The 21616-nt window shown below is 40.9% G+C and overlaps 1 protein-coding gene across 1 annotated transcript in view; it reads right to left on the reverse strand.

The window, feature by feature from the left end:
* The window catches only part of si:dkey-71h2.2 (low density lipoprotein receptor adapter protein 1), a 41117-nt gene extending 19915 nt beyond the window's left edge, over window positions 1-21202 (reverse strand). Inside the window, exons 1-2 of the mRNA XM_056363378.1 lie at window positions 20552-21202; window positions 1894-2036 (exon numbers count right to left, since the gene is read on the reverse strand). Of these exons, the coding sequence (XP_056219353.1) occupies window positions 1894-2036; window positions 20552-20636 (228 nt within the window). The 5' untranslated portion in view covers window positions 20637-21202. The remainder of the gene's footprint in view (window positions 1-1893; window positions 2037-20551) is intronic.
* Window positions 21203-21616: the final 414 nt, after the last annotated feature.

Below are 21616 nucleotides of genomic sequence, written 5' to 3' on the forward strand. Positions count from 1 at the left end.
TGAGAACGCCTGTTGACAATGACAATGACCTCCATACCATAAAATTAGTGAGCAAAAGAGAGCAGCTTAGTTTTACACCCAAATGACAGCAAGTGGAGTGACTGTCAACGAATACAGAGGGGAAAGAAAAAAAGACGGGACTTTAAAAAGGACGTGATTTCACCCTTTGCTGAAATATTTATTCATTCACCTTGCATGAGAACGCTTTCGCTCTTGCGGGAGGTGAAATAAAAACGCGAACACCGAGAAGAGGAGCTGAGGATGAAAAGGAGCGGGATCTTTGCTTGAAGAAAAAACTAGGACTTCTCGGGGACGACGGGACCGGTGCCACGGCTTTCTGTAGGAGCCTAGATGCCCTGGAGACGGTGACAACCAACAGCACCACTCTGCTTAAACCCACAGCACTGACATGTATGGGAAACTGAGAGGGAAAGGGTGCTGTGCCTGACTGTGGCAGCTCATCCATGTAGGAAGTGCTAACAACCACATTCTTCTGCTGTCACGTTACAAGTGTCACGCCACGAGGCAAAAACCAATCTGTCAGCTTGAGATAGGCCAAGTTCAGCCTTTCTCTATACGTTTGGTCGCCCTGACTTGTCTTATCACGCCTGACTAACGCATGTCATAAATGGGAAAGTCATAAATGTATTCAGTCATCCCATTCAGGCTGATTGGTTTCTAAGGGAACAGACAGAGACAACTGGGTTTCTTTTTCTGTCCTGGTGTAAATCGATTGAATCTTAATCCTGCCATTAGGTTCGCTTCAGCCTGTAATTGAGAAGTGTGTGTGTGTGTGTGTGTGTGTGGGGGGGGGGGGGGGGGGGGGGTGATTAGACTGCAGACAAAGCCTTCCAACAGATTAGACATTTTCATTGTTGGCAGCATTCAGTGAATAGGTGTGTGTGTGTGTGTGTGTGTGTGTGTGAGGGAAGATACATGAATATAATGTGAAGTTTTAACGCAAAACATGCAGATAATTGGGGTTTTGAGCATCTCCAAGTTTCTATTTGCAGTTTCAGAAAACGGTCTTGTGAATTGACAGGATCCCGATCGATGCGGAGCACCATGCTCAGAAATCCCCCGTGTGGCTCAGTGTGTTGTTGAGCAAACATCATATCACCGGTTTCACTGCTGCAAATGTTCAACTCGTGATAATCCTGGATTAGCGGCTTTGATTTCATGCCACCATACTGACCTTGATGTAAACATGATCCAACTAGAAGTGCATAAAGGTTGAAGGAGTACACCACTGATTATTCAGTTTTAAAGTCATTCTGGTGGCAGTTCAGCAGTTTACTGAACATTCAGATTATTTTCCTCAATAGCCACAAAGGAGACACATCTTTCTTGTTTCCTTACTAACTGTAGAAGGCCACACTGATCCATGAATACTGAATTAGGCAATTATGAGTGTGCACAATCATTTCATGACCATGAGAATACGCTTGCTGATTCGAGTGAGTCTCCCTCTCTTTGTCTGTAGCATTACTCCAAGTTGTATGTCTGGAGATATGGTGCAACAATTTACCAGTTTCTCTCCTGACAAAAAACATTGTCTTGGGTCATCGGGGTAACATGGATAAAATCTAAATTTAACAACTGTTCCCCTTTAAGTCATTCAGATAATGCGTATTGCAGTCTGAGGCTGTAATTTCACAAATCCACAGGAGAATTTCTATAAAAAGCGCCACTGTAATTGAAATCTTCACAGCGTCACTCTTGAAATTTCATGTTGCTAATGAAGGTGCCGATCGTGCCTGCAGAAATCTATGCAACATTGATATGTGCTGCATGCAGGAGGCACAATGGAAGCCAAACAGTACACAAGATCTGTCAGGCAGGGATGGTAGAATGTCAGAGTGAGATAACACGCGGAGTAAGGTTATTAATCACCGTGGCGACGATTCTGTGAATGGCTGCCGAAGCCATGTCCTCTCCTTTGGGCTGGCCCACCAGCGTCATGCCCAGGTACTTCACGTTGAACACCATCCCCTCCAGCAACGTCTCCTTGGTGTCTGTCCAGTTCTCTGGCAGCTCTGATGGGACAAAAACACAGGACATTGGAATTTACTGAAATATTTTGATTTTTTTCTTTTCTTCGTCGACGAAACACTCATTTCTGTTTTTAAAAAAAATGTTTATTTTAGTTACATCCATGCGTGCTTTCCCCTATTTGTTATGGTGTCAGAGCTGGGCCGTAACAGCTATGTAGATGAGCAAACATTATTATCATTATCGTTTTTTTTTTTTATCATTATAAATGAATGTAGTAGTAGAATCATGAACAATATCCAAACTAATACAACCTTTTACTTACTACTTGTGGAATGCTTGCAAACGACAGATGAACGTGTCATATATAAATTTCAAGTCAAAAGTCAAGCAGACTGTTTACAATAGCTGGCACGGACAGTATGTGAGCTGGCAGAGTGAAGTCACAGCTGAGCAGACAGTGATGTGGATATACAGACTCAGACAAATTCTGTGGGAGACGATGATTTAAATATGAAACTTTTTCATTGGCGCACTTAAAACGCCTCTCTGTCGGAGCAGTGTGTTTCTATTACACTCCTGTAGGAAAGTTTTTAAATTTTAAAAATGTGCGTACATAAGATAATGAGATCAGCTCTACTGAGAGTGTTGTGCATGGTTATTTCAGATTTATTTTGTCTTTGAAACATAAACAACAGAACTGCAAAGCCATCCGGAAATGTACCTCATATTCCTGACAACTCTATGCTTGCACGTCTGAATTCGATTCCATCCCGCACCTTAACTTCACTGAGATTTGAGAGAGATTTGTTGCCATCTTTTACTGGCAGAGAGGCTAGAATCCCCGCAGTGGAAAACATTATGGATCTCAGAAAAAAAAAAAAAAAAAAAATGTTGCACAGGCCAGAAAAACTGAGTATCAGCTGGGTTCTGATAGATTGTACAGAATGGCTCCGATGTCCTGCTGCTGCTGTGATTTCCAACAAGTAGCACAGAGCTGTCCTCTGGTTGACTACTGCGGGCGGGGTGGGGGGACCGAGCCCATGCGGAAAGGCTTAAAATATCTCTCAGAGACACCTGGACACCCCACAGAGGAGCATCAGGAGAAGAATCACTTACAAAACTACGCAAAACAGACCACATTCTGTGATAAACTTAATGGGGCAATAAGTGAAACATGATCCATTAATCCACAGCATTTCAAAGAACTCTTTTATCACCAAAGTCTGCTGTGAGAAAGAAAACCATATAACGAATGCATTAACCGGCTGACGTCGCAGCACATTTTGTTTTTTCTCCTGTGTTCACGAGGTATTTATGCTCATAGCACTGACAAGTATAAAGATACTGAGATTCACAAAGAGGAGCGTGGAGAGCGAGAGAGAGAAACGAGAAACAGAGACACACGCACACAATCGTTGTCCAACACTCTACTGGGCTTCTACTGGCACCAAACTCTCCACATGGGCCGAGCCATCTGTCGCTGGCAGGCCCCATGCAGCTGTGAAGGCGAACAGCAGAGAACACCATCCCCGTTACACCGCTTCCAACAACTCTGAATTATTAACTAATCTTCAGTCACACTGTGGGGGCTGCTTCAAAACCAGAGAGCACATTTGATGTCATTACATGCGATTGCTTAGATACATGGAGGACGGCATGGCGGCTGCCCTTGACTGTTGCCGATGAGAGGTGCATGGCGACGGAGAGTAAGAGATGACCCACTATGTAAGAGTGGTTCTTTAATAAACTATTGATCCAAAAATTCATCTTTTTGCCGTCTCCGCTCCCCAGCAGGTCAGAGGTCAGGTACAGCTACAGAATAACACAAAGGGTTTCAGTCTTTTGCTCAACAATACTCTTAACTACACAGATAAATGGATACCACACTATCCCTGCAGCAGCACTTTACCCATATATGTTTCTGAAGAATTTTTAATGCATAAACACAACAATCATTCCATTGTCTTTCATTGTGATGAGAACGGCTGCAGAACTGTCAGCAGTGTATATTTGATTATAATGGCAGATGAACCCCCTACCCCACTAAAACCCCTCCAATAAACAGTGACAGTGCAGTCCTGGCTTAGCAGTGTCCCCTTAGCTAGCTAGCTATAAAATCGTCCAGCGATAGTCGATATTAAGGTGACAAAAATTGACAGTGGTCAACTATAACTGAGAAGTCCCGCTCTTGTTTACTTCTGTGTTAAATCGGAGACTATTAAGACATATTTTGAATGTCAAAACTGGCACTGTTAGCAAAATACACATATATATATGTCTCACTAGAATGGAAAGATCGACAGGCATAGCAACAGGAACGTGTGGTGGGGATTAGCAAAGAGGTATTTTTCAAACAATTAAAGCACACTTAAATTAGATCAGTTTCAATATTAAGCTTTAGGTATAGTTTGGATCACCCCAAGACGTAATACATCAACTCCTGGTCAAAAGCTTTATTGCATGGTTGAATTCTTTAAAATGTCACAGCACTACAAAGCATACATAAGTGCTACAGCCTTCACCAGGCTACACTCATGAATTATTAACGAGCTTCATGTTGATGCTGCAGGGTTTTCCAACATATTATCCCCCTAAAAGAGGGGCGCTTAAATTTTTAATAAATCCTGTGTGAGTCTACAGAGGGACTGGGACTGATAAGAGTGACAGGAACAAGCAGAGGGAGGCTAATTGGATTTTAACATGTTGAAGAAAATACTGAGGCGCACAAAGACGAGTGCCGTTTCTGAGTTTTCGAGAGGCCAGTGTATACGTACACGTTTGTCAAGTGTGTGTTAGGGAGCGAGAGTGTGTGGAGAAAGGTGATCTAATTTTAGAGAGCACAAAACAAGATTAGGGAGGGCGAGGCCACGGTGGTGCACTGATGACGTTTGCATCTTTATTAAACTGACGCCTGGCAACACCCTCACACCTGGGCTGTTGCGGTGAGTGCACTGACCCACTACGTTCACACAAAAGCCTCACAGCTGGGACACACACACTAGAGGGATCGTTGCATTACAATAACGGCACGCTGCAAGCCGATGACATTCTTCTGCATCGGGCCCCGAGTGTATTCACGTTAAGTTATAACAGCACTGCCGTGAGACGGTGAAACGCTGTAAAATACCCGACACTCTGTTGAACAAACAACTGACAAGTGTAGCATTTCACAGTAGCTCAGTTGACTCTGGGAAGTGCTGTTGAAGTATAATAGGCACCATGTGCTCTGCACGCCTTTCAGCTACATGCAGCGATCACCAGCTGTTTCTTCCAGCTCCACACTCAGTAATTTAATTTGCACTGAGAAGTCAAAATCGTACCCGGGTGAATTCTCCTCTGGCTGAACATGTACACTGACGGTTAATTAATAACACAAACAGGAGCGCACAGATATGCACACAGGAGTAATATAGCAACAGAGAGGGCATATGCATAGCCTCGCAGGGGGTGGGTGCGCGCGCGCACACACACACACACACACACACACACACACACACACACACACACACACACACACACTTCTAAAGATACCATCATCTGAGTTAATTGGGAAAACTGTTGGAATACGTGTGTGCTCCAGGGTCAACATAACAAAAGCATCCCCCGTTTTTCGATTTCACTGCGGGTCAGTGAGCAGAGGTTTCACACACCGTCTTGGTTTAAATCCAAAAAGGAATGAGTACAACACATCAACACGTGAGGAAGGAAACATTGAGCTTGCTGACACTCCCATCCTCCATATCTCCCTTGATAGAATCTCTTTGCCTTACTATTTTACTCATCTGATGGAACTTTGTATCTAGGACACCACCTTGACAGGGAAAATAGGCCGCACATTCAGGGAAGATGGTGGGCTGGGATAGCGCGTATGTGTGGGAGGGTGTGGGGGTGTGTGTAACTGGTTTCCTGATTCTGCCTTGAGGGGGAAACCAAGTAGAGCTAAGTCCTTCCTTTCAGGCTCTCGCTCTTCTTACTGTTTTCTTTACTCTAATCCTCACCTCACCTGTCTCATCTATTGCATCTACACTCCCTCTGCTTCTGATTGTACCGAGAGAATGAAAAGAACAGCAGCTTATTAGATACCTCTCAATCAGTACAACACTGACAACATCAACATTAACAAAGGCAAGAGTCATGGGATCAAACAGCCTATGTTGCTAAGCAACCACAGGCACTATCGCTTCCCAGCAGCGGCAGGGAGGTGGTACCTGCAAATTACATTACTGAGCACCTTGGCCAGGCATCAAAAGAAATGTACAAACCACATAAAATGCTCGAAATGACAGTGGGATTACCCTGCGCTCTGAACTGGAGCAGTACATAAAACTCCCACCTCTGGAACTGGATATTACACATCCCCTGGGCCCACACACAAAACCTCATGTCATGCTATTCTCAAATATTACCACCCCAACTTTGACTTCCTGCCTTTCACTCTCCTCACACGGACGTGAACTTGAAATAACAGGAATGTTGCAGAGCACCTGCAGACAGAAAAAGATGTCCATTACAAGTTCCTAAAGCCAAGGGTGATGTATTCATATTGCTTGTTTTAACCAACCCACACTCCAACCTTCAAGGATTTTCAAACTGCTATCACATAAAAAACTAAGACGAGCAGCAAATCCTAACAAATAACAAGCTGGAACTGGTAAAACCTTGGCATTTAATATTAAATTTTAACATGAGAAATTATTTTATGTATTAATTGAATATCAAAATATTTGCCAATTATTTTGCTTCCAGTATGTCACACAGGAAATGATAAAATAAGTTGTTTCTGCTAAAAAAGTTGTTTTTGTTGGTCTTTGTCTAATGAGTAATGAATGCACACCCTGACAAAGGCCCTGTGCCAAATCGCATCGGTTAAATACTGTAAGGAGCAAAGCTCAAATATTCACACAAAATGCATTTTCACAAAGTAGGTTTTACTGCTGTTCCTCGTATGATTACATTGGTTTATTTCATGGTGTAGTCTTTTCCATCGCTTGTATCAAACTGATGGATATTACACGAGGAAGCGGGTTTTCGGGAGAAAAGCATAAACCAAAAAATTCTTTGAAAATATAATAGATTTTGGTTTGTAATGGATGGTGTTTCACCTGGTCTATCTTTTAATTCGATCACCACATCAAGTGCAGCCACCTTTTCATTTGCCACATCATTACCGTTTTTGAATTACAACTCCTGAAAGCTTTGAAAAAGTAGTGTTGTGGAGATATTTGACTGAATTCATGCGTCAGTGTGATGCTTTGCATTTCCTCATCACAAAAACTGAAAAAGACAAATGTAAGCAAAACCAATAAAATGCATGATTCAATCCCTGAGGGCCATAAAGGGATTTAATTGTGTTTGCTTACTTTTTTTCCCCTTCTTATATTTCAGCACAGTGGAGCTTCCGTACCATTTCTTTCAAGCTTCTATTTAATTTACATTGACAGGAAAAATATCTCTGGAGTAAAAAGATTCAGATTCAGGAATCAACTATTTGCCCCGGAGGTCCTTGAATGAATCAGTGCTGGTGTGGATCTTTCAGCATAATCCCCTTTTCTCCCAAACCCCTCATTAATTGCTTTCACTTCAAACACCCTATCTACTGTTAATCATAATGAAGATAAGAGTTATCTGGTATATGCACAGCTGAGCAAACAGAGCCGCTGCAAAGTGGAAGCTGTTTAGGTCAGATTGGGAATATGAGGGAAGAAATGTGAATTAGTGACATTATGTGGCTTTGCAATCTTACACAACCAAAACATGAGGTGAGATAAACATTATTCTCAATGTAAAAAAAAAAAAAAGACTTTAAGATATTGTTAGATGCTTTAAAAGATATCACTCAATATCAGGCATTTTACATTAAAAAAAATTCAGCATTCAAATGGTAAGTGTGCCTGGGAGCGTGAAAGATACAGCGTGTGTGATAACAAAGTATTAAAATGATAAACGAAAACACAATCACAACTTGATAAAAGACTTTCCTATAATGTCCTGAATGCTAATTGCCTTTGACTGCAGTTATTATGCAAGACATAGGCCTCCCATCAGGACCTGTCTTCCAAAGGCTCCGTGAATCATTAATTAGAGAGGATCAACCCGGCGTCCTCACATACTGTACGGCAGTAAAACAGCCTTATCTTCTGTACGCTAAGAAGCATGTTTTGTCCTCAGAAGTGTCCAGAGAATGAAATGGGATTAGCGATGGGGTTATTTTGCGGGCGGGCATTATTACATGCTTCAAATTAAAAGTCAACACAGACGTTTGGGTTTTGTTCCTGAATGACTTCCTGTACTCTATTTATAGCTGGCATCCCCACAGGGAAAACTGTACTAATATTTGCTCTGCAGACAGCCGCAGTTCGGGTGCTGTTGGTGTGGTGCTGTGCAGAAGGATGGAGCTAGATAAGCAGGAAATGAAAATATTTTTTAACAAGCCACATGGTATAATTCCAGGATGCAGAATCCACAGTGAGGAGTTGCAACAGAATAACTGAAGAGTTTTCACTGTAGTCTGCTGTGTACTATATATCATGTTGGTTCAAATGACATTCAAAGTTGCCTGGCATGTCACGGTAGCACCACATTTCCATGAGAATGGAGGTGACACCAACAACTGCTAGGTCAGGATGTCCTTATTTACAAAGTAGGAACAGGTGGAAAAGCTGCAGCGAAAAAGATTCATTTCAGAAAGAAACCAATATTATTATGTAATGTGCATTAAACATATTTTTGCTTTTAGTTTCTACTCTTTGTTCAACAGCTTAAAACTGCAATAATTTATATTTTTACATAGACAATGGCTCAAAGGATTATGTGTAATGAGAAATGTCTCGCTTGTTGTGACAAACCCACAGAGTTTCCCTTCAGCTCTGCTAAGCATTTTAGTGTCTTGACTCTCATTGTTTTGGTATCAACCTATTTTCCAGCAGCAGACACATAGTGGAGAACTTAGCAGCCAGAGTTGGTGGAGACCAAAACACAGCAAAAAGGAGAGTGAGCATTGGACTTATTTCAGGTCAGGTAACGTGAAACATGACTTCAAATGAATGCTGATTGTTTAACTACTATAGGCACCAGTTTGCTAACAAGTTGTGCCATGACAGCTTTATAAATGGGATAATATAGCAATGTTGTGTTTATGCACTACCACAAAAAAAATAATTTTTCCTAACAAATTTGTTTCTTTTTAATCATGACTATGACACATTCCCCAACCGTCTCCAAATCATTTTAGCTGCCTCAGTGAAACCAAACCTGAGGGCACTGACAACCTATTTTGCCTTTTTCAGAAAGACTTGTGTAAAGCCAATTAAATGCTCATTGATCTGCTTCACTATGCGCTAATTCATCAAACACAGCATGGCAAGAGGAGAGATTGTTATTTACACTGTTTAATATCTCCTGACAGTTACAGTTCATCATTGACTGAAGGGTATTACATATGGAGGTGACTTCCACACTAACTGTCCACTGGAGGTGCCTTGGATCATTTTTACTGAGTGACTCAGCAGCTACTGTTTGTCTATGCCTGTCATGTAGGCTGCTGCTGCTGCCTGTTAAAGACTTCTGAGATTTCCATATAGGTCACAAGCATCAAGGTCAATTTTTCCAACCATATGACCTGCATGAATATTTCAACCTTACAATTATTACTCTAACATTTCTAAAGCCGTTTCTTTATGTAGAACCAGGAATATTTGCGACTGAACCAACTGTTGAGAAAAAGGACGGCACCTACGTATATTATGGAGGTACAGTAAAGTTCACTAGAGAAAGAGTAAACATTTCCAGAATCATGCCAAAATACAACCACATTAGCAATGCAGACACTCCTCCCATACTGAAAGAAATCTCTCCTCACGGCTATTTATTCATAAAGTATAACTGCTCAGCACCGTGGAAGGATTGTTTTCATTAGCAATTCAAACAGGGCACAATTTTCTCTTTGCTGATACACATCTTTTCCCCCTGGAGTCTCCTGGCTCCTATTTCAGCAGCCTCATCAGCTATAAATAGCTCCTTCAAAAGAAATCCATTCATGAAATAATAGGTTTATATATCCTATATTATATATTTTGTTTTTCTATTCAAGGATAAAGCCGTGACTGGTAAAAAGAACAAAAAACAAAACAAAACAAAAAAGAAAAACAGGTTTCCCAATCCCCATCTCAAGCTGAGGGCTTGGAAAACAACACTCTGTTTGAGCAATCATTAGCTTCCCCACCCATTATCACACCAGAGCAAAACAAGTCACCTTCGAGAGCTGCTGATCTCATTTGAGACAGTGTATCTCTGCGCCCCGTTAATAGATGAGGGCTTCCCACAGGAATCCCCTCTAATGTGGTGGAGCACTTTAGACCCTTCCACTTGAGTGATGGATGCTAGTCTGACACAGCTGGATACATTGGCGGAGTATCAGGATATTAAAGGGGTAATCAATGTGAGTGCTTGAGCTGTGCCTTAATAGTGTGGAAATGTCTCATTCAAACTAAATAATACATATTTTCTTGGTATATATATATTTTTTTTTTTTTGCCTTTACTCGATATCAGTATGTATACTTTAAAAGCTCCTGGACTGTATTTGTCTTCAGAGGATTGTGGAACATTAGGTTTGGTTTCAGAGGTGAAGGGGGCGCAATGAAGTATGGCATAATGTCATAGCAAATAGTGTACTGTATGAGAAAAACTGTTCTTGTTGCTTCTATAATAATGGTAGTACAACAAATAAAGTAGAAATTCCATCTAAACTACCTCATTATTAAGCCTACTTAAAATCCCTTTTAGTTTCTAATTATTATAATGTTGCATCCCCATCTTTGCTAGAAAGATCACTGTGTTTTACTGCCTGACCTTTTATTTTTATAATTATAGTGTTTTTCAGAGAATATAATGATTAAAAGAGTTTTCTAGCCTTGCACAGGAGGTTACAGCGCTTATTCAGCTCTGTGTATTGCCTGTAGTCTTCCTCTCAATCTGCATACTGACCCAAAAGCTGAGAGGCCTTACCCAGGGATCTGATGAATAAAAAAAACTTCTCTCATCAGAAGTTTGGCATTGTAGCAGCAGGACAGACACTTGTATTCATGGTATGACCTTCATCAACTTAACCAAGGGCACCTAAAAGTAATTTTTATGTAAAAATGAACGTGAAAATGATTAAAAGTATATAAAGTTGATCATCTGCATTTGACTTCATAATTAATAAATATCAAGCTAATCAAAGGAGTCAGTTAAAAATCTAATGATTAATCTCTGCTGGTTTGAACATTAACAGATCATCTCAATTATTTTGACAACCACAGCATCAAACATCGCATTATGTGCTAACGCCTACTGGCCTTTTTAGTGCTTTGTTCTAACCATAATAGCCTCTACACTGTGTTTCTACACAGCAACGAGTTACAAAAGTTTTCCATTTTCACTTTGACAGTACATGGTTATTTTTAGGAGTGGGTTCCTTGGCTCAGATTGGAGCATGATGTGTCAGAAATGGTGAGGGGATTTTGAATTTTTCAGAGGAACAGAGCATGGAGATGGGATTTAGCTCTCCAATGGAGGAGCAGGTTCAGCCGATACGAACACACACGCACGCGCACACACGCACGCACACACACACACATACCAAGTAAGGCATCTGCAGTACTTAATCTCCCTCTCTCACACACACAAACACCACAAACTGAATAACAGCTGAAAACATGCTCAAAAAGACTCTTACACTGGAGTGACAGCATATCCCATTTCACAGACAGCTGTCATGGACATCAAACAGTAGGAGGACACAGATGATAGGACGTCGCTGTACACACTAAACAGGAAGCTGGATTGTGTGTGCATGTGTATGTACCTGTGTGTGTGTGTGTGTGTGTGTGTGTGTGTGTGTGTGTGTGTGTGTGTGTGTGTGTGTGTGTGTGTGTGTGTGTGTGTGTGTGTGTGGCTACAGTAGCGTGAACAAGCAACTCTCCCAAGATCTCCCAAGAAGGTCTCTCACTTTCACTTGTGTTGCATAATTCACTACACTTCGGGCCAGGGAAGATAGTTGGTGCTAAAAACCCTCCAGAGAGACTGCACAGAGCAGCATAATAATGAACTAAGAGACCAAAACTGTGGTTTGATTACACGTGTAAGTGTTTATGGAGGTCAAACAGGGCACCTGGCGTGCATTTAGTCTGTGTTACACCGCAGGATGTGAAGGATGCCTTGATCTCTGTCATTGCTAAACTGGCAGCCAGGGATAAAAATGTAGGCTTAGATCACGTAGAAGGCTTTAAAAGAAACACACGAGTTACCAAACATAGCCCTTTACATCTTATTCTATATATACACACACCTGCCATAACACAAACTCTCAAGGGACTGACAAAGAAAATCGATATAGAATATGATGTGGAGCCATTTTTAATAACATGAGGCCGAGTCTTCAAAAATCAATATTTGTGGAGTGCAACAGTGAAGAAAATATACTCGCTGCTCAGACATAACAGGCACAAGACAGCATGTGAAAAAAAATATCACATTGCCAACATGAAAAATTGGATTCAATATATGAATGCAGAGTTGAAACTGAGTTACTGGAGGAGAGTTTTCAGCTTAATATATAAAAAAATTCAATGCAAAAGTTAATTGTTGCTGCTGGAGGGAAATTTTAAGTAGCAAGTTGCAGTTACCTCCCCAAGAAGTTGGTTTTAAAAGATTTAACCAAGCCCCCTGGGCACATACTATAACCCACACACACACACACACACACAAACACACACACACACATGCACACGCACACGCACACGCACACGCACACACACACACACACACACACACACACCAACACACACCTCGTTACAGCCCTCATAAATCCTAATTCCAGTGTCTTCGCATTAGGTCCTTTGTTTTGACAACAGAGAAAGAAATCCTCACTGTTCAATGTATCTTCAGCTGAAAACGTCCTCGTTATCCTTAAACCACAAGGAAGAATGAAGGTGAATCTCCCTGACACAGTTGGGATTTTATGGCATTAATACAAAAAAGATAGTTGTGGAATAAAGGACAGATGGGCTCCCACTAAGCTTTGATTAAACCAAGACCTATGATAGCAACAGAATGGGGCTTTATTCAGTTTCAAAATACCCATGGCAACTGCAGCACGACAACATAAGACGACAAGTGTGACAAGAGGAGCGATTAGCGTGGTGAAGCAATTGTCAACCCAGTGTGAGGTTGAATAGCATTGTTCACACCTGCCCAAACAAACCTGCCCGGAAACATGTTTGGTGTGACAATATCTTGAATCCTTTTAATACTCCATCTCTTCCCGACTGAGCAAAATGCTGCCAAAAAGTTGGAGCCTGAACTGGATTCACAAAACAAACATTAATTAAACAGATGTTAAATTCACACACACACACAATGATTTTATTTTTATAAACTATAGAATAAGAACAATCCACTAACACACTGACCGCAATGACATAAAAATGCAGACTAACAAGTTTACAACCATGCTAGTGGGTGTGTGAGGCTGTCAGTATAATGTTGGCCATGTTCACCATCTTAGTTTGGAGTGTTAGCATGCTAATGGCAACGCAACAGTGGCACTGTCTGGGCATCACCAAAAGTGAGTAAGAAACATGAAAGTCTGTACACAATCTGTCCAATAGTTGTTGAAATATGTCAACACAATAGACCAATAGATGCACAATGCCTTCCCTGGAGTAGGACTGGACTGAAAAAGAAAATCGATGCTCTGATTCAATCTTCATTTAATATACACCTAGGCCTCTCCCGTGGATGTGGATGTGTGAGACTGTAACCCCCCCCTTTACGTCACGTGATCTTGCGTAACGAGATCTGACCACGTGAGAGACAAAAACATGGCGGACACAGCTCCACTGAAGGCACTTGCAAGTCTAAAGGCAGATGTGTGGTTGCATTTCAGATTTAAAGACTATGAAGACGCTTGACGTAAACACACACATATGCAAGATGTACAAGAAAAAGCCAAAAGAATTTTTATTAGATTTGTGTCTAAACTGTTGGTCATGTTAAATAAAAAGTACATTAATGTTACTGCTTTGGGGTCCATTCGTTATGTAAACAAATGTTTTCAATTTTAGTTAGAAAAACAACTCTGAGAATCTCTTTCATATCCAAGCAATATCGGTGTTGTAACTGAAATATCTCCATATTGAATCCAATCTAAATCGGGAGTTGCATCAAATCGTCACCCACTGAATCCAAACTGATGTAAATCAGTGGCAATACCCAGCCCTTCCCTAGAGCCTTGCTGCAAGGCTAAGAAGGACACAAGTCACACACTGGGCAGTTTGGTAATACAAGTGCATGATAACAGTAATGTTTCCAACTGGATGTTGCATTAAAATCGAATTTTAGAGACACAAAATATTACCACTTACGGAAAGAAGAATGTGACTGAATCTGTTCATAAAGTTTCACAGAAACGAAAAATAGTGGGGGAAAAAAAGTCAAGAGGCAAAAATACAGCCTGTGCAGAGCTGTCACTGATGTAGCTGCGCTTTTGACAATAATCCAACTAATCAGAGTCTTAGGGGGATTTAGCTCATGTAGTTCTCTTCTGACCAAAGTGGAAAGAGTCAAAAGGCCATGGACTCACAGAAAATCCTCAGTTATTATCTATACAACTAAATAAAACTGCATTTGAAAAATCATGTTCACAGCCATTTCACTCATTTTCACATGCACTAAAAGGGAAATGTCTATGAAGTATTTTTCAAGAGAAAAAAAAATGTTTGTAAAATCTAGTTAAGGAAAATTATCCTATAATACAGCATCTAAATCTGTTAATGTTGCTCCACTACTCTAGAGAGTACTATAGAAAACAAACTGAACCAAATATATGATCAATTTCAGCTTATTGAGCCGTAAAATTCAAAGAACCCTGAAGTGTTTAAATCCATCAATCCGATGCAAGCAATACCTCACAACTTTGGCAACTGCTGATCTTTGAAATGAGAAATCCATTAGACAGGTTACTTTTCTCAAAGCATGCTCCATGAAAACTCATTAGCGGCACTTTATCATCTAATCTATCCTCAGTGTGCCACTGGTGAGACTGATGAGGCTGTGAGGATGAATTATGCAGAGTATAGGTGGGAAGTCTGCTCGGTTAAATCATGGCCTGATATACTGAAGCTCAGCTATAAGAGCACATATTGGTTTAAGTGCTCTTCCAAATGAGCGTGTATATTCTGGGTAGACCCTGGTGAGTGCTAGATGAAATAACTGTTTCTTCTTTAAGTGTTACTGGAAATGGTGGAATGCCAGCATATGAAAAAAAAAAAAAAAGAAAAACAAGGATCTCTGCTATAAATTCTGGTCAGCCAGAGGACCAAAACATCCATGAAGTTTTTTAAGTTTTTACCAGCTCCATCATTGTCTTTATCAACCCTCTCTGTGTGCCGTTCATGCAGGCAAGTTCCAGTGGATAAGTCCAAGAGTGAATTTCTTTCCTGTCTGACCATGTACCTAATACAGGTCTGGCTTTTCCAAGATGGAGAGCCCTATGAGCTGCTACAAAGCTTCAACTTGACTCAGAACTGTTTTTTTTTCTCCTTGAAGCGTAAGTAACTGGATAGTTTGTGACCAGCAACAGTAGCCATGGTAACATTAGCTGACTTGCTGTTTCCAATTTATGATTATGAATATGGTCAGCAAATGTTGCTATTGCTAGTTGGCTTAGCACCAGCATTGTCATTGAGCATATCATGGCAATCCTATAGCGTAGGCTAATGGTTGTTGGCTGAATTGTTTTTTGTAGGCCCCCGTGTACAAAGGATAACTTTATTCAATTGTGTATTTAGTTGCTGCTTCGTAACACCTTGCTGTGAACACAAAGTTGGAAGGACTTGTAGCAGAGGGGAGGCCGGAGGTGTGCAAGACGGATATTAGTGTGTGAAAGTACACACACTGTTTTGCTGATGTATTAGAAATCCTGTACTAGAACCCATAAATGAAAAACTTTCATCATTTGAACACACCAGTCGCATTGGAAAAATTGTAAAGCCACTTAAAAATGATTCTCCGCAACATTCACAAAATCTGTCCCTCACTGTAACTACCATTTTTCTCATTCTCATCTGTTTGTCCAATCTTGATACATTATATTTTTAATCTGTGCGTGTCCAACTGTAAACAGGGCACTGCTGTGAAAAGTCATGTACTGTATGCCAATACAACCTTTACTGTAGATGTTGTTAACTAAACGAAGGGCCTCGTCACTGAAAGCACTGCATCAACAGTGACAAGGTAATGCAAATGATTAGATACAATAAAACCAGAGTAAACTGAGTCACTGGGACTGCTGATTATTTTAACTGTAAATTTTCAGGACCACAAATAAAGTTCCATTCACTTCCTTTATCTTAGTGGGTGGTGACAGAAAAGCTATCAGCATAGTTAGACGCCATTAGTAGTAAGTGGGAAAATATGTCTTAGTGAAATAACTCTTTAAATGGGCTTCCCGGGCTACATAGGCAGATTAGATTTGGTACTCAATATCAATGCTGCATTGATGATACTTATATGGTGGATCATAACACAAATCCAAATGCTCCATCAGTCCCCAATTATCAACTGATCATCTTATTTATCACATTCAAAGCAAGGGAATCCCCCTGTAATCTGCTACACACACTAATCCCCGCCTTCATCCCTCTCTTTGACACTCCCTCCATCATTATCCTCTATATTCCCACCATTCCTTCTGCTCCCCCTCTTCTTCCTCACTGCTGTGTCTGTGGTGCTCGAGTCTTAACGAGCTACTGAGAGATAATTGCTCCTCGAGGGGCAGTGCTAACTGACACCACTGCCTTCTGAATGTCATTCAGTCAAGACCATGTCAGCTTTAACAGCCAGAGTTCCCAACCAGTGGAACCTAATGACTGCTGAGTCCACTAATTTCACATCAAGCTCTTCTCTGGGTCACAAAGCATAGCAACACAAACAGCAGATTCTTTTCCTCAAAGCAACAACGCTTGAGAATCTAACAGAAACACACTTGAGATGTGTATTCAAGGTTTAAAGGAAGCTCGTTATTTTCAGTTCTTTCCCTTGATTTTGATCACACATCACAGAAAGAAATACAAACAAAAAAAATCCTAAACCCAAGGACACAATCTCACTGGAAACAACTAAGTCCCAAAGCTACACCCTTTTTAAACTGATGCAGACTGTACAGCACAGATGTCCTTGGTGCCAAGGGCAAGTGTGTGTCACTTCTAAGGTACAGAAAGGTCCATACTGCCTCGATGTGACGTGATGCAAAGAGATGGCTTGTACTCCAGGCACATGCTGTGTCCTCTTCCGTCCTGCCAGTGGCTTTGACCTCAACAGATGACAACGGACGGCCACGAGCGGTGATGGGGAAATGCTGTACATGTCAGTTTTCTGCTGGCTAAAGAACTGAAGACTGGCTACAGTAGATGTTCCTGGTCTGATTATTATTGAAAAGCCAGCTATTCCCACTGCACTTATAAACATTGTGACATGAATTAGCAACCAACTTAAAATTGGCTCATTCACAATGTTTCCTGGCTTATTAACACACTTATATTTTCCTTGTACATGATGTGATAATTAAGCAATGAATTAATAACACTGCTCTTATTAATCAAGCAAACAAGACATGAAATCACTTTACCTTGTACTGTTACAGCCTTTATATTAATCTTAACAGCATTTAAGTCATCAGACTTTTGCTGTTACAGAAACATTACTTGGTCCAACCTCGTAACGTTGCGTCATGACTTCCACATATAACTGGCTCAGGTGCTCATTCACACATTAGACCGATATGTAAAATTGCCATTAATGTAACGAGGCGCATGTCTGAAAGGGTCATTAGCCAGAGTGTTGATCAAGCGGAAAGTTCAACCTTACAGTGGTGACAGCAGAAAGGTCAAGTAACCAAATTAATCATACCGGCATGTTGAATTAAAAGCTATCCCTGTGGACTTTTCAGTAGCACTGTCCCCGAAAAATACAACACCTGAGTCTTTTTCTAGTGCTTCTGTTTTATCTCATCTTCACACTCCAGTCTCATTTGAAACAAATCACTGCTGCTAATGCTTTAAGACTGATAGTCTGGCATATTTAACAAATGACCTTTGAACAGAAACTCTAAATGCCATGATGGTGTTTTAAATTTATTGTGATATTGATTTTCTGTCATATGACCAGGCCTCTACATAATCTCACTATTAAACAACTTGGCAAGGCAAAGTTAATATACACAATTTGTCCTCAAATTAACTGTATATTGTCATTTACTGTGGTTATTTAACTAAAGCGAGGCAATTTCCTCCAGTCAAAAGACAGGACACGAATAATTCATCACTCTTTTTCTAACTTTAATCACACCTAATTTGTGTGACTGTGCCAAGCAGATGCAATGTTGCCTTATTTGCATTCCAACAGCCATCTTTGACGCATCGCCACATGCTGGCATAAGGATGCTGTCCTCTCTCCAAATTGCCTGCTAAGTAGCTTCTGGACATCAGCAGTCATTCTGTCTGTCTGTGCTGTTTGTGACTGCTGTGTTCACATTTTTCCAGCCTGATTCCTCTGGTGGCTCTCACACACAAACTGCCTCTGTCATCAGCCGCTGATAAAAAGCTGGATTCTGCTCTGACAGTATCATCCTGCTTTTTTCTTCCCTCTCTTCCTGACACCAACAACAATAAGAGCAGGAAAGAGCAGAATGCAGAGGCTCCTGCTAACAATGTGACACAGACAATGTCTTTCCAGATAACATGTTGATGGTTTGCCTGTCAGCTTTTGACATCACAAAGTCGCCATGGAAATGACGGAGAAATGGTGATGTTGCCGGCGTTGGGGGGAAACAATAACAACTCCTTTCCATCAGTGTCTGCACAAAAACCAAGATCAGGAGTTTTAGCACAGCATCCATCAACAGCCATCAATGCAAACCATTCAGGACAACCTGTCACTTAACGTTGACATCTTGTGCTCAAATTGAGAAACTAAAATCGTCAGTAAGACTCATTAAAGCCCTAATCCATTGAGAAAACTTCTAAATCCCACAGATTTACACTCAATATTCAATAATTTACTAGAACATTTCCTCGAGAGCGTGAATAAACCAAGCACATCTTTCTGGCTGTGAAATTAATCAGTCATGTTTAATGAAAGCTGGCATGGGCGGCTGATTATTCACTAAGCAGGAATTCAGGATGAGGCAAAAGCAGCATGCTCGCATTTATGGCAGTGAGAAGCTTACAGGCGATGTAACTGCAGGGAGAGAGCGTTCAAGACAACACTTCACACATCAGTGCGACAGCAGAGCTGCAGGCTGCAGATCAGCCCCTCGCTCTCTGCCCGTCACTGATGGTGTGACAAGATTTGTTGCTCTGACCCTTCACTCAGCACCCACAACCTCCTGTACTTCACACTGTAGTAGTCCGGGAGCAATCTTGCATGTTTAATATGATATTTTCTGAATAACCTGATAAACTAATAGCAAATAATACAGAATGTTCAAGTGCTGCAAATCACTGAATGCTATCTATCTATATATCTATCTAACGGATAAAGAACACCCAAAAAAGCCTGAAGTTTACTTTAATAACAGTGTGTATGATATAACCTCGAAATATATCGCTGAAAAATTGCACACGTAAATGATTTAAAGTAAGTATCATACTGTGAACTACCTCAGGACTGTGTGGTATAGAGAGAGAAAACAGACAAACCTAATGAAAAATCACTATAGACAAACGTCCCAGTTTCATCCCATTAGGTATTCAGTACTGGGTATAAAATGAAAGGATCTTACTTAGGTATAAATTATAAGGTAGAGTTTTAGTGTAGCATCTAATCTTAGGGCTTCAAAACAAAATTGCTATTTTTGACAGCAATTTATCTGTTAATTGTTTTATTAATGAATGAATGAATCATTCATTCTATTAAATGTCAGGAAGAGCAGGAAGAGAAAAATACCCCTTACAAGTTCTAAGATCCCGAGGTGAGGTCTCCAAACCTATATGGACCATACAAACTGTAAATGCTAACCAGCATAGCTTTATATTTAGCATTTGTGAACCATTAAAACGATTAATCCATTTTAAAACGTTTGCCAATCTTTTTTTTTTTTTTCCTGAATCGACTACTCGATTAATCGACTGACTTTCAGTATCAGTTCTAATGGGCTAGTTTTAAATGCTGTAGGCTAGTTGTTTTGTGAAGGCACAACTGGTAGTAGGACTGGCCATATCACTCAGGAGGAAGAAAAGTAAATCACAACTGAGACTTAACAACACAATAAAGCAGCTCTGTACACTACAGAACATCCAATCCATCAGCTACTGGCAGCAAGACAAACAAAAGCTCTCCAGTAATAAAACACTACAGACCACTAGCTCACTTCAGCAGCCAGAGGCACTACGGTCCTCCTCTCCCTCTCTGGTAGATAATACCACCTCTGCTTCGTCGCCAAACATCTTTACAACATTGTACCAAATCCAAACATTTGAACACACACACACACACACACACACAGTCTCACTCACTTTCGTGCTTTGAAGTTCCCCATGTGTGCCGCGGAACTCCGGGGCTCTTGATGATCGCTCTGCCGGCGGATTTCAGGGCATCCATCCCGAGGTGTGTCTTGCTCTCCGGCAGGTGGATTCCCCCCCCAGTTTCTCCCCGGACCACAGAGAGGTAAACACAGCAGGCAGAGCTCGACGGCGGATGCGCCAAAGCAGGAAAAAAAAAAAGCTCGCTGATAGAAGTTACCACCCTCAATCTCTCCCTTTTCTCTGCTCCACTGATGACATGAGCAGCTGAGGGTGAGCACTCGCACCCACTGCACCGCTTCCAAAGTTAAGGGCGTGTCCTCCTAACCTTGCTGAGCTATGAAGCTTCCTCCAAAGTGCTCCAGATTGAAGGAGCAGCCTTAATGAGGAAATTACTGCAGACTTATTATTGCAGTGTAGACGGGGGCTGACAACCACTAATGAGTTGATGGCTGATGAGCTTACAATTGCACTTTTTGTCTCCCAGGGGTTTTTTTGTTTTGTTTTTGTTTTTTTGTCTCTCGCTTATTGACCTGTGGTGGATCCACTGCTGCCAGGTTTTTCTTTTATTATCCCTTGTCCCCCATGTCCCCTATGTGTATGCATGAGAAACAACACGTAATTGTTTTTTTAATTAATGATATTATTTGGAAAAATTGAAATATAATAACGGATAAGGCCATTGTCTCCCATCATCATTTTCCAGGTTGGGTCAAGTAGCAAACACAAAGCTAGGCAAAATTTCAAACTAATATATTAGTTTGAAATGTTTTGTATGTTGGCGCCCTCTATCGATTATAACTGGTTGTTGCAACCTTGTTGTGAACCATCTTCACTTAATAAGCACTGTAATGTTTGGGGATATTTATTTATTAGCAGGAAGTTTCTTTGACAAAATAAACGAAAAAATGTTTTTCAAATGAAGGAATGAAGACAAAATCAATTATGGGCCCTGGGAGTCAGGACAAGATTTGAATGAGTGGCCACAAGCTGTTTAAAAGAACATTTAAATACCAAGGTTTATGTCTATCAATCTCTTTGCTTCAATTTCGAGAAAGA

Source organism: Seriola aureovittata, chromosome 19 (assembly GCF_021018895.1).
Source record: "Seriola aureovittata isolate HTS-2021-v1 ecotype China chromosome 19, ASM2101889v1, whole genome shotgun sequence".
Classification (NCBI taxonomy): Eukaryota; Metazoa; Chordata; class Actinopteri; order Carangiformes; family Carangidae; genus Seriola; species Seriola aureovittata.